The sequence below is a fragment of the Neophocaena asiaeorientalis genome, unplaced genomic scaffold (genome assembly GCF_003031525.2).
Source record: "Neophocaena asiaeorientalis asiaeorientalis breed wild unplaced genomic scaffold, Neophocaena_asiaeorientalis_V1.1 scaffold78, whole genome shotgun sequence".
NCBI lineage: Eukaryota > Metazoa > Chordata > Mammalia > Artiodactyla > Phocoenidae > Neophocaena > Neophocaena asiaeorientalis.
In genome coordinates, this window is record NW_020175018.1 from 16,778,009 (window position 1) to 16,789,957 (window position 11,949).

Below are 11,949 nucleotides of genomic sequence, written 5' to 3' on the forward strand. Positions count from 1 at the left end.
ATGGGGCCTGGCCAGTGCTCTCCCATAGAGGGGCTCCCAGGTGGCTCCAGGGAAGGCCTGCCTTTACTTGCAGGCTGGGATCCTGGTCTAGGAAAGGAGTCCCTGAGTTGGTTACTCAAGGGGGCAGAGAAAGACCGTAAGTGGGACTACATCTTAGAACAACAGCTGAACTGTACATGCCTGTTACAGCAGCTTTACACTAGAAAATACCCCACAAACTAAATGCCCGAAAGGTAAGCCATGAAAAACCGTGAAATCGTTAAACATGTTAATGAAAGCCACAAGAGAATTTAGGAGGTCCTGAAACAAAATAACATTCAGTGAAAAGAGAAAAAGACCTGCTGGTTGACAATAGCAAACTGTGGACATGTGTGTATACCAAAGTGAATTAAGGGACAAGTCCTTGAATTAATTTTTCTTTTTCTTTTTCTTTCTACTGTAATCATTTTTCTAATTATTTTTTATTTTTCTGAACGTCCTTGAATTCTTTGCATAATGACAAAGAGTTCCAGTTGACTATGGGCAAACTGCGGCATCCAAAGACTATTCCAGGAGTTTCCACTAATCTCTCTGTCCACCAAGAAGAGAAGCCAGTCGTCTCCTGTGTTTGGCCTGTGGTCCAGAGAGTACCAGCACCGCACAGACCAGGGTGACCCCCAGGCTGGCGCTCCCTCGATGGCCTGGCCCAGCAGCAGTGATACCCTGCCCGAAACCCCGCCTTTCTCTCCATGTCGGACCTTGGACTTCAGTTATGTCGGGGCTTCCTGTCGCCAAACTTGTTTTCTTTAGGAGGGAAACATAATCTCTCCAGCTCTGGGCTTGCAGTGCGTATGCAAATCAGCCTAACACTGCTCTATTTTGTGAGTTCTCATATGCAAAACCTCCTGAAATAAATCAGCCATCCCGTAAGCTGGGGGAGGCTTGAGGGGCAGAGGAGGAAGAAGGAGGTGGCTTCTGTGCCCAGTGGGCTGAAATGTCCGAGACTGGCCATCCCAGCCTTCCCGCTGGTGACGGACATCTGGAGGCAGCCCCCGTCGCCCGGCCCTCCCAGTACTCCACAGCGGCCACCAGATGGCAGCACACGCGGGCCTTGGGACCCGAGAGCAGCCTGCCCGGCCTGAGCGGCTGAGGGTCCCGCACATGCGGGAATCACCCACGTTCAATATCACACCTGCTGCTCCCCACTCGCTCTAGGGTCAAGTCTGGGGAAGCGTGGATTTGACTTTTTTCTCAACGGCGACCTCTGCAAGGACAAGAGGGGCCCCTCTAAAAGCAGTTTGCAGCAGCGCAAGCCAAGGGCTTTGTAGGGGAGTGCTCCAGGCTGGGGATGCTGAGTGCTGAGCTCGTGGAGTGAGGGAGGGAAGGAAGGAGAAGAAGGAAAGGGAGAAAGGAAGGAGGGAGGGAGAGAGGAAAGAGGGAAAGAAAGAGAGAAAGAAAAAAAGAAAGAAGAAAGAAAGAAAGAAGAAAGAAAGAAAGAAGAAAGAAAGAAGAAAGAAATAAAGAAGGAAGACAGAAGAAAGAAAGAAAAAGAAGGAAGGGAGGAAGGAAGAAAGAGACTAACTTATGAGTTCTCTACACAAAATCAGGTTTATAAGTAAATGTTTTATTTTAACTTCAATTTTTAAAATTTAATAATTTAGCCATTACTTTTTAAATCCACATGTTATTAAAAATTTCCGGAGAGTGCGTGCTGCTCCAGGAGTGGCGGGTTAGAGAAGAGAATGGAGAGTCTTGGCTCCTGGAAAGCTTTGATAAGCAAATACAGCCCAGAGCTCTGGCGCGCTCTCTATTGGCTGTTCCTTCACCGCCAGATTTTGACACAAATAATCAGATTGAAAATCAGGTAGGGAAACAGAAGAGGAAACACACGCACACACACACACACACGCACACACACACACACACACACACACAGAGAAGGGGGTGGAAAAGGAGAAGTATCTACTTGAGCAGAGAGTCACAAATTGACTGGGTGGCACCATCTCCAGAGGGAGCAGCGAGCTTCCCACCGTGGACGAGGAGCTCCGGGACAGGTGAGTGAGTAGAACGCCCCTGCCTCTTCTTTTGAAATTTGCATATCCGACTTAGATCGTTTCCAAGCAGTTTACCTAGTCCCTTTGGCAGTCCTAGGAAGACTAAGGTGGGCTGGAAAATCTCTTTTATGAGAGGTGGCTTTTAGTCCTTGAACCCAGAGAAGAGGTGGCAAGGAGACAGTCTCCTCTGAGATGCTGCGAGCCCCCCGTGTACCTGTGGAGGAATTACCTTCCGCCAATTGTGCATGTATACCCGTTATTGTTGTTATTTTTGCTTTTGTTTTTTGGCCGTATGGCATGCGGGATCTTAGTTTCCTGACCAGGGATGGAACCCGTGCCCCCTGCAGTGGAAGCGCGGAGTCTTAACCACTGGACCGCCAGGGAGGTCCCATGAATGCCCCTTGAAGATTTGATTTTAGTCTGACGGAGATCACCTACCTGCATGATGTCATACCCACACCCCAGCTCTCCCAGGGACCTGGGCAGGCGAGGCAGGACACAGGTGGAAGTGCCTGAGTTGGTGTCCGTCTTCGGAGACAGACTGGCCCTGTCCCCAGGGCACTCTGAGCCTTTCTTTGGCTGTGAAATAAGAGAGTGGGATTGAGGACTCTGAAGGAAGTCTTAGCTTCAGCACCCACAGTCCCAGGCGACCTTCCCCAAAGTTCCTGGGACACTTTGAGAGGGAGGCACTTCACATTCAGAGCCTCCTAAGGGGAGCAGGGGACTGACATCTCCACCGCACCCTCCCACCCAGCCTCCAGGAACAAGAGATGGGGAGGTGGTACCTCAGCCTTTTCTACCTAATTTTGAAGAAAAAGCCAAGTTAGAGTCTGGGCGTCTGGGGAGAGGCGCTTGCTCTAACGTAGGGCTTGTTAAGGGGGGCAGTCACTGAATCACCGTGGGTATGTGCCCGTGTACGTTTTGCTGGGAAGAAAGTCCGCAGCTTTCATGAGATACTATGGTGGGAGGTGCAAAGTAATTTTTGGTCTCTGCACGTGGATCTGGTGGGAGCCAGCTGAGCTGCACCTGCCCACACGGGCTCACTCCTCTGCACATTTCTTAGTGGGCAACGGGTAGAAGACTTCAGTCTTAGAGAAGGGGCAAGTTTCTTGTCCTCAGAGGTGGTGCGGAAGGGATTTTTTGGATAAGAAGATGTGTGAGGTTTCTTCCAACTCAGATTTGGGGATCGGAGGGAATTCCCTGGTGATCCAGTGGTTAGGGCTATATGCTTCCATCGCAGGGGGCACGGGTTCGATCCCTGGTCGGGGAGCTAAGATCCTGCAAGCCACTCGGCCAAAAAAAAAAAAAAAAAGAGATTTGTGGGTTGGTATGTCAGTTTCCCAGCGGAAAGTTCTTGGGGACCACCAGGGAGTTATACTTGGGTTAGGTTTGATTGATGGAGTCACTCAAAACCAGTGCAGAGCATTTTCTCAAGGCTTTCAGGAGACTGGGTGGTGGTGTCCTACTGGAGAGTACAATGGCTCCCGAAGCCTTTGGGGCCAATCTGCCCCGCCCCCAGGAAAACTAACCTGATCACACGTGATGCTTCAGTGTGACACAACCTCTCAACCCTTTTCAGAAACAACAGAAAGCTTTACCCTTCCTCAGTCTAGAGGGTGGTTTTTGTTTCTTTGTTTCCAGGAATTCAAACCGATGGGAACTGCTTTGACCTCTAATTCAGAGATGCTCAGGAAACGTTTTGTTCACTCCTTCTTGTTTTTTCGATTAATTTTTATTGGAGTATAGTTGCTCTACACTTCTTTTTGTTTTTATTGAGGGAAAATACACATAACATGAGATGGACCATTTTAATCATTTTTTAAGTGGCCAGTTCAGTGGCATTAAGCACATCCACATTGCTCTGCTACCGTCACCACCGTCCATTTATAGAACTTCTTTCATCTTGCAAAAAACTGAAACTCTGTCCCCCGTAAACAATAACTCCCCAGTCCTCCCATCCCCCCAGCCCCTGGCCCCCACCATCCTACTTTCTGTCTCTGAATTGGACTACTCTAGGTAACTCACATAGGTAGACTCCTACAGTATTCATCCTTTGGTGTCTGGCTTAATTTCAAGTGGCGTAATGACCTCATTGTTCATCCATGTTGTAGCATGTGTCGGGATCACTTTCCTTTTGAAGAGTGAATGATATTCCATCGTTATGTCTATACTATATTTTGTCTATGCCCTCTTCCATTAATGGACATATCGGTTGTTTCCACCTTTTGGCTATCGTGAATAACACTGGGTATACAAATATCTGTTCAAGTCCCTGCTTTCGATACTTTTATACACCCAGAGGTGGATTCACCTCTTTTTGACGTCGCATCCTCTGAACTTAGGAAGAGACATTTGAGAACTCCTTCCAAATTTTGAATAAAAGTAATGACTACCCTCTGCTGGGGCCCCAAAAAGGACCTGGGCTCACGTCCCCTGACTCCTACATGGAAAGGGTGCTTTTTTTGTTTGTTTGTTTGTGTTTCCCCTTGAGTCGCGTCTTTAAGCATAAAGGAAGTCCAAAGGGTCCTCTGTAGCAGACTCTGAGAAACAGCGGAGTGTCTTACTCAATCCTCCCAAAAAGGGAACCCGAGTGATGAGTTTCTTAGTCAAGGTAGGTCGGTCCCGTGCTAAAAGTCAACGAACCCCAGCATGGGATTTTAGAGCAAAAGGGAAGTTTAGAAATCTCTTAGTCCAACTGTCCCTTCTGAGAGATAGGAAAACCAAGCCCCAGGTTGGCGGCTGACGCGGTTAGGCTCAAGGTCACAGAATCCGATTCAGCCCCACGGGAGGAGCCTCGTTGCATGGAAATCACAGGCCTGCTGCTCTGGCTCCGTCTGGAAGTCAGGGTGCGGGGCTGCCCCTCTTCAGAAGTACTGGCCGAGATTCTGACTCAGGGTCGGGGAACCCTCTCTTGGGATTGGGGGTTTTTGAAGAGATGTTAACAGCGAGGCTCTTTCCGGAGGCCCGATACCATCAAGGCCTCTGTTATGAAGAAATCTTGGGCTTCTTACACAATCTCTGCTCGTAGCTCTTTCTCAGGACAGGTTAGTGTGAATCAAGCCGTGTGGTTGTTAATTAACTACAGTATAGGTGATTGGTTCCTTTTTTTAACTCAGCTCACAGGGGTCAAAAGGAAGTTCTCTGGGTGCATTTGGCCTCCACGGTGAGCTTGATGGCTTCGCCACCGTCACTTTGCCAGGCTTAGCGGAGAGAATGTTCTAGGGAGGGAAGGGGAAGAGATTGGGGGCCCCGGGGGGATCACTAGAGTGGGCCCTGAGAATCACCTTCCTGGGACCCCCTTGCTCCCCTGTGTACCTGCTTCTGAACCCCAGAGAGCCATTGTGTTGTCATGCCAGGTTCCAATGAGCTGACCTCTAGGGTCTCCTTGGGTTCTGAGCCCAAGGGATCACTGAAGCTTCCTAAAAGAAGCCTGTTCTCTCGCCTGCCTCTCCACCCCAAACTCCTCACGAGCCTAGATGGGGCCTGCTGGATCCTGGAAGAGTCCAAAGATCAGGGGAATTTGATTTGTCCCCCATCTCGCCCCACCAATGAGACTTCTCCTCCCTGCTCCAGGCAGGCTGTCTTCATCCGGTGTTGAAAGGACCACAGGTGCAGATGGGCAGAGCAGCTTGGGGCCAGGAGTCAAGTCCTAGCAAGCAGGGGCTCTGGGTCTGGCTCTGCTGTGAGGCCCTGGACAAGCCACTTGCCTCTCTCAGCCTCAGGTTCCCCCCGTGACCCGGGAAGACAATCACTGTTTCCCTTGCCCCAGTGGGTGTCAGATTCAGTGACGCAGTGCACGCTGGGGAGCTTCACGCGCTGTCTTGGTTTCCTCCTTAGCTTGTCAGCTCAGTTGCCACCGCCCTGAACAAAAGCCCACCCCGTGGTCTGACAGCCAAGAGCACGGAGGCCTGGGAGGCAGATGACCAAGTCCAGCTCCGCCTCACTCTGCCCTGGGATTGTGAGCCAGTCTCTAAGCCTCAGTTCCTCCTCTGTAAAGTGGAGTAATAGCCACTCAGCTCACAAGCCAGGATTATCAGAGCTGAGGCTCTGCAGATCCAGGCTGCAAGAAGTATTTCCTGGTGTTCTAGCTCAGCCGCTTTAATACCTACTTTTGGTTCTAGTTGATTGACTAATAAAATACTATGTTTTTAAAAAATCATGGCTACGGAGGTCCCCCCAGAATAAAAGGCGAGGGGAACCCAGCCACCCGGCCCTCCCCCAGAACGTGAGGGTCTCCTCTCGCTCTGCCCAGGCCCTGGCCTCTTCAGGGGGCTCCTGAAGCCAAGAGTTAGAAGGGGGCAGGAAGGGGCAGTGTGTGGAGCCCTGGGCGGGGGGAGAGGGGGAGGCATGAGGAAGAACACTGTCCCTGGGAGATAACAGCTGCCCCACAAGCCTGGGGAGGACAGCAGGCTGGCTAAGCCTCATGTGGTCAAAATCTGACAGCTGGACCGGACCCCAGAGGCCATCAGGTCCCACGCCTTCATTTCAGGGCCCAGGGGGAGGGGCCTGGAGCGTGTCTCGGCTCCTGGTCAGGGCTTGACCCCATCCATAGAGCGTGCCGGCTTTGGGTCAGGCACTGGGGATGCCACCAGACCAGACAGGACCCAAGCAGTGCCTGCCCTCCCAAAGCCTCTCCTCTGTGGGCTGAGTACCTCCATCCCCCCAGCAGCCCAGGCACCACACTGGGCCCTTTACACAATTGTTTGTAATAAATAAAGTTCCTTTCTCTCCCCAGCAGTCCCAGGAAGTTGGTTTGAGATCGCCATTTAGCAGATCTGGACACTGAGGCCTCCATTCAGGAAGGCTGGGCCTGGAATGGCTCCTGGCAGAGCGGCATGGCCCAAACTCCTGCTGCCCCCAGAGGGGCGGGCAGGTCTGGGCACGGGTGTGGGTACCTCTTCTGCCTGCTCTGGGTCATCCCCTTGGGGAAGGGGTGGCTCCCAGGGCCGCTCCCAAGGCAGAGCTCCAAGCTCCCTCTCTAATCTGCCTGCTCCCAGCCGGCTCCTTGGCCACGGCCTTATCAGCCAGGCCCTCGCTGTTGTTCAGAGCTTTTTCCCGCGATCTGTTTCCCCGCGCTTAGCCCTATCACGCCTGCAGCCGTGCCTGGTGCCTGGGCTGGCCCAGGAGTGGGGGGCTCCTCCTCTGAGGCCTGGGGAGTGGGCCCAGCTGAGCTGCCATCAGCACCGGCGTCGGCTGAATATTTCCTCTGAGCTTCTGCCTGGGGGTGGCCTGGGGGTGGCGGGGACAGAGGACCACCAGGAGATGCTCTGTCTCCTGGGAGCCCTCAGGAGAGCCTCATGGCTGGGCGCAGGGATGTGAAACATTTGGGGGGTCGGGGCGGCGGGCAGGAGATACTCTCTGCCCCAGAGGGCTCTGCACCAGAAGCCAAGAGCACCGGGTAGTCAGGCTGGTCCAGCTCCGCACTCCCCAACCCGCTGACCCGTGGGTTCAGTGATGGGCCTGGGCTGGGCTGCCCCGTGCTCAGTCCCTAGAGTTGGTGGACATTGGCCTCTTCCTGCCTGTGCACAAAATGACCTCAGGCCTCCAGTGGGGTCCTCTCAGGCCTCGAGCTCCACATAGAACCTCAACCATCCCCTCCACCCACGAGGAGAGAGGAAAAGCCCCTCCCTCTCTGTGGGCCAGATTCTGGGCTGGAGCTGTGGACAAGGTGCAGCCCCGCTCTGGCTACGTCAGCACCCAACTTGCACAATAACGTGGATTTGCGATTGAGGTGGCCCCCCTCGTTGCAGCCCACCTGCCAGGTTCCTCTCTGATAGGCGCTGAGCACGTACTATGCACTCACCAGCACCATCAACCTGGATTACCATCTTACAGAAAAGGTAATAGGCCCAGAGAGGTTAAGCGTCTACCCCAAATTGCACAGCGGGTGAGCTGGGATTCTAGCCCATGAGCATCTGACTCCAAAACCTGTGCTCAGACCACAACTTTCCACGGCCTCTGAATGCAGACCCCACCGGGATGCGGATGCAGTTTTCTGGGTGCAGGGTGCAGAGTGTTTCACAAATGGAGGTACCCTTGCCCTTCCTTCTCTGCTCCCAGTGTAACTCAGGGCATGCAGCAGGGGCAGGCTGACCTGGGGTTTTCTAGAAGTGGGTGTGTTGGTTTTCCAGCAAGAGAAGAGTGAGGGACACTAGGCTTTGTAGCCGCTGTAACAAAATACCATAAACTGGGTGGCTTAACACAACAGGAATGTATTCATTCAGGGTTCTGGAGTCTAGAAATCCAAAATCAAGGTGTCAGCAAAGTCAGCTCCTCTGGAGTTTCTGAGGGAGCATCTGTTTCAGGCTTGTCTCCTAGCTTCTGGTTTGCCAGCAATCCTTGTCTTGAAGCTGCATCCCTCCAAATCTCTGCCCCCATCTCCACGTGGCCCTTCTTCCTGCGCGTGTCTGTGTCTGTGTGTCCAAGTTTCCTTCTTCTTATAAAGACACTTGTCACATTGGATTTAGGGTTTCTCTGCACCTAGTGTGACATCACCTTAACTTGATTACATCTACAAAGACCCTATTTTCAAATAAGGTCACATTCACAGATTCTGGGTGGACGTGAACTTTGGGGGACAGTATTCGAACCAGGACAGTGGATTTTGATTTTAGGAGGAGGTCCTAAAATATAGAGGAGTATCGTCCTCTCGTCCTTCCTAAACTTTCTCGTCTTCTCCCCCTATAGGTGTGGGGCACCCGGTGACGATGCCACGCTCCTTCCTGGTGAAGAGTAAGAAGGCTCACACCTACCACCAGCCTCGTGCCCAGGAGGATGGGCTCCTCTGGCCTCCTGCCCTTGGTCCTGGTGAGTCATAGCCCGGGCTGGCCTTCTGCTGTACCCGCCAGGACTCCCTGCCCGTGTGATGGGGGTGCAGCAGCATCCCACCGGAAGTAGCCGCTCTTCCAAGTCTGGAAACAGGAGGAGTTCAGTAAATGTGGGTTGAAAGAATGAATAGATGCACCTATCTCTTCTCACCCCATGGGGGTGATGAGAGCATCCTGACTGGTGCTGTCCTCAGCAGCTGACGTGTGACTCGTAATCAGAGGGCTGATCTAGGGCTGAGGGTGGGTGCTCAGAAAGGAGACTGGTCCGAGAGCTCTCCTGACTGGGAAGAACCAGGGGTGGCAGCAGTGGTCTCTCTCTGGTGCCCCTCCTTCCCCCAGTCCCTCCGGACTTCCCAGAGCTGAAGTCTGACGGTCTTGTCTCCCCACAGTGGCCAGGGACCAGGTCCTGAGCACCAACCCTGTCCTCAGCACCCTGTTCCCAAACCAGTGCCTGGACTGGACTGACCTCAAACGGGAGCCAGAGCTGGAGCTGGACCACAGCTTGATGACCAGGATGGCCTCCGCCCCAGGTACCCAGCAGGGGACCCCCGCCACTCCCCAGCGGGTGCAAGGGGAATGGAGGATGGATGGGCCTGTGGAAGTGGGGCCCCTCGGAGTTGTGGAGCCAGGGAGGATCGACAGTCCGGGCTCTCAGGCTTCTGCTTGAATCCCTCCAGGACGGGGAGTTCATTCCCACATGAGAGCTTCTGTGTGGTGGGGCAGAGGAAGCAGCTGGACAGGCCCACGTAGTGGGTGAGGTGGGCACTCTGCAGGGGTTGGGGGACATTTCTGGACTGAAAAGCCAAGGAGCCACAGTGAGGACCCAGACCACCCCCCAGTAAATAATTGGGGCTACACACCAAAGCCTCAGCATGAGGTCACAGTGGAGGGTGGCGGGGAGTGGGTGCCCTGCTTTTAACGTCACCACTAGGTATATGTCCCACTCTCCACAGAGGGGCCTGCTGTGACGTCCCGACCCCAGGATGAGGGCTTGCCATCCTCCGACTCACCCCCGTTCTACAAGTCCAGATTCTCCTGGGATGCCCTGGCTTCATCCTACGGGCACAGCTACCAGCAGGCCCCCTCCACCATGCAGTCTGCCTTCCTGGAGCGCTCCGTCAGCCTGTATGGCAGCCCTCTGGTGCCCAGCACTGAGCCGCCCTTGGACTTTAGCCTCCACTACTCCCCGGGCTTGGACGCATACCACTGCATCAAGTGCAGCAAGGTGGGTGGCCGGGATGCGGGTGGGCTCTCGGGTCCTGCTTGCATCGCCTCTCCAGCACCCTGGCAGCTGCAAGTGTTCAGAGCTGGGTGCCCCCTGTGATGTGACTCTTGGGTCCTCTGGTGGGATCAAGGACTCACAGCATTCGCCCTCATCACCGTTCATTGAGCCCTGACCACGTGCTCATCCCTGTGCTAAGCACTTGACACGCATGAGCCCCGGGAGGTGGACGAAGGGCTAAGGTTCAGAGACGTTGAGCCACTTGCCCGATAGCACGCAGCAAGTAGATATCACACCCAGCATTCAAACCTGGCTCTGCCCAACTCCCACTTTTTAACCGCCATTCAGCCTCCAGATAGGGCCAGGAGGGGCCTTCCAGATCCCCCCTCCCAGACTCCATTCTGTAGACAGGAAAGCCAGCCGCAGAGAGGGAAAGGGACCTTCCCAGGACACACAGCACATGGCAGCAGAATTGGCAATCCAGTGTTCCTTTTCCTGTACACCCACCTGTGGCTTAGCTGGGTGCAGAGGTGGGACCCCGGCCCTCTCCCTCTCTGCACCCCCGGGGCCTCATGCTCTGCCCCTCCTGCAGGTGTTCTCCACCCCACATGGGCTCGAGGTGCATGTCCGCCGCTCCCACAGTGGGACCCGGCCCTTCGCCTGCAACGTCTGCGGCAAAACCTTCGGCCATGCAGTGAGCCTGGAGCAGCACACGCACGTCCACTCCCAGGTGGGCAGCCGGCTGAGCACGGCACCCTCACTTCCCACTCCTGCTCTGTGCTCCCCCCAGGAAGCCTAGGGGGCTTCGGTGGGTCTCTCTCTGTGCCCCCGAAGGTGACAAATCGGGGGGCCCTCGTTATCTGCCGCCCTGCTCTGGGTCTCCATCACCCGCCCTTAACATATTTGAGTCCCTGATGGACCAAGCTGGCTTCATGTACAGTTGGAAGAGGCTAGGAGCTCAGGTGGGATTTCGGGGGCAGCGAGATGTCTGTGATGCTGAGGAATGACCCCACCTCCTGGGTGGTCAGGACAGGTTTCTCACCTCTGAGACCCTCGACTCTTAGAATCTTGAAATCGGGCTTAAATGTTCATCTCATCCCACTTAGCCCTACCTGATGCCGAAATCCCTTCCTCAGAATCCCATTCCAGGGAAAGCACCTGACACTGACCTGAGTTGCTAACACCTGGGTAGATATAAAAGCTCAGGTGGGAAACGCAGGAAAAGATGGTTAGAATGTGCCACGTGCCAGTTGCCAGCTCAGTTCCCGACCTCCAGTCCTCCCAACGTTCCTTTGAGGTCACTACCCATGATGACCCAATGTACAGATGGGGAAACTGAGTCCCGGGGAGGTTAAATGACTTGCCAAAGGTCACGTGGCGAGTAAGAGGCAGAAGCCAGAATTGGACCCCAATAATTCAGCCGCTTAAACAAACCACAAGGGAAAATCCCCTAATAGGAGGCCACTCAGGGGCCAGGCCTCGGCCCCTCCTAGGAGGCAGGAATGGGGGTCCCTGGTTCCTGCTCCTCCAGGCCCCATCCTCGAGGCCACCCCAATGGAGTGTCCTGTTCCTCAGGGGATCCCAGCCGGGTCCAGTCCCGCGACCAGCCTGGCAGTCCCGGGTCGCGAGGCCCCACCTGTGCCTGACCCCCCGGGGCCTCGTTTCCTCCGGCAGGGGCGCAGCTTCGAGTGCCGGATGTGTGGCAAGGCCTTCAAGCGCTCGTCCACCCTGTCCACCCACCTGCTCATCCACTCGGACACGCGGCCCTACCCCTGCCAGTTCTGCGGCAAACGCTTCCACCAGAAGTCGGACATGAAGAAGCACACCTACATCCACACCGGTGAGGCCGCGGCCCGCGCTCTGCTCC

General features: G+C 54.5%; 1 protein-coding gene across 3 annotated transcripts in view; it reads left to right on the top strand.

The window, feature by feature from the left end:
• The first annotated feature begins 1,865 nt into the window (after window positions 1–1,865).
• GFI1B (growth factor independent 1B transcriptional repressor) overlaps window positions 1,866–11,949 on the top strand; it is an 11,667-nt gene continuing 1,583 nt past the window's right edge. Inside the window, exons 1-6 of one of the 3 annotated variants that reach the window (XM_024762673.1) lie at window positions 1,866–2,033; window positions 8,721–8,840; window positions 9,250–9,390; window positions 9,814–10,085; window positions 10,675–10,812; window positions 11,658–11,922. In XM_024762673.1, coding sequence (XP_024618441.1) covers window positions 8,741–8,840; window positions 9,250–9,390; window positions 9,814–10,085; window positions 10,675–10,812; window positions 11,658–11,922 — 916 coding nt within the window. In that variant the 5' untranslated portion in view covers window positions 1,866–2,033; window positions 8,721–8,740. Of the gene's footprint in view, window positions 2,034–6,868; window positions 6,921–8,720; window positions 8,841–9,249; window positions 9,391–9,813; window positions 10,086–10,674; window positions 10,813–11,657; window positions 11,923–11,949 lie in introns of those variants that run through there. The other 2 variants (XM_024762674.1, XM_024762675.1) reach the window with 2 other exon arrangements.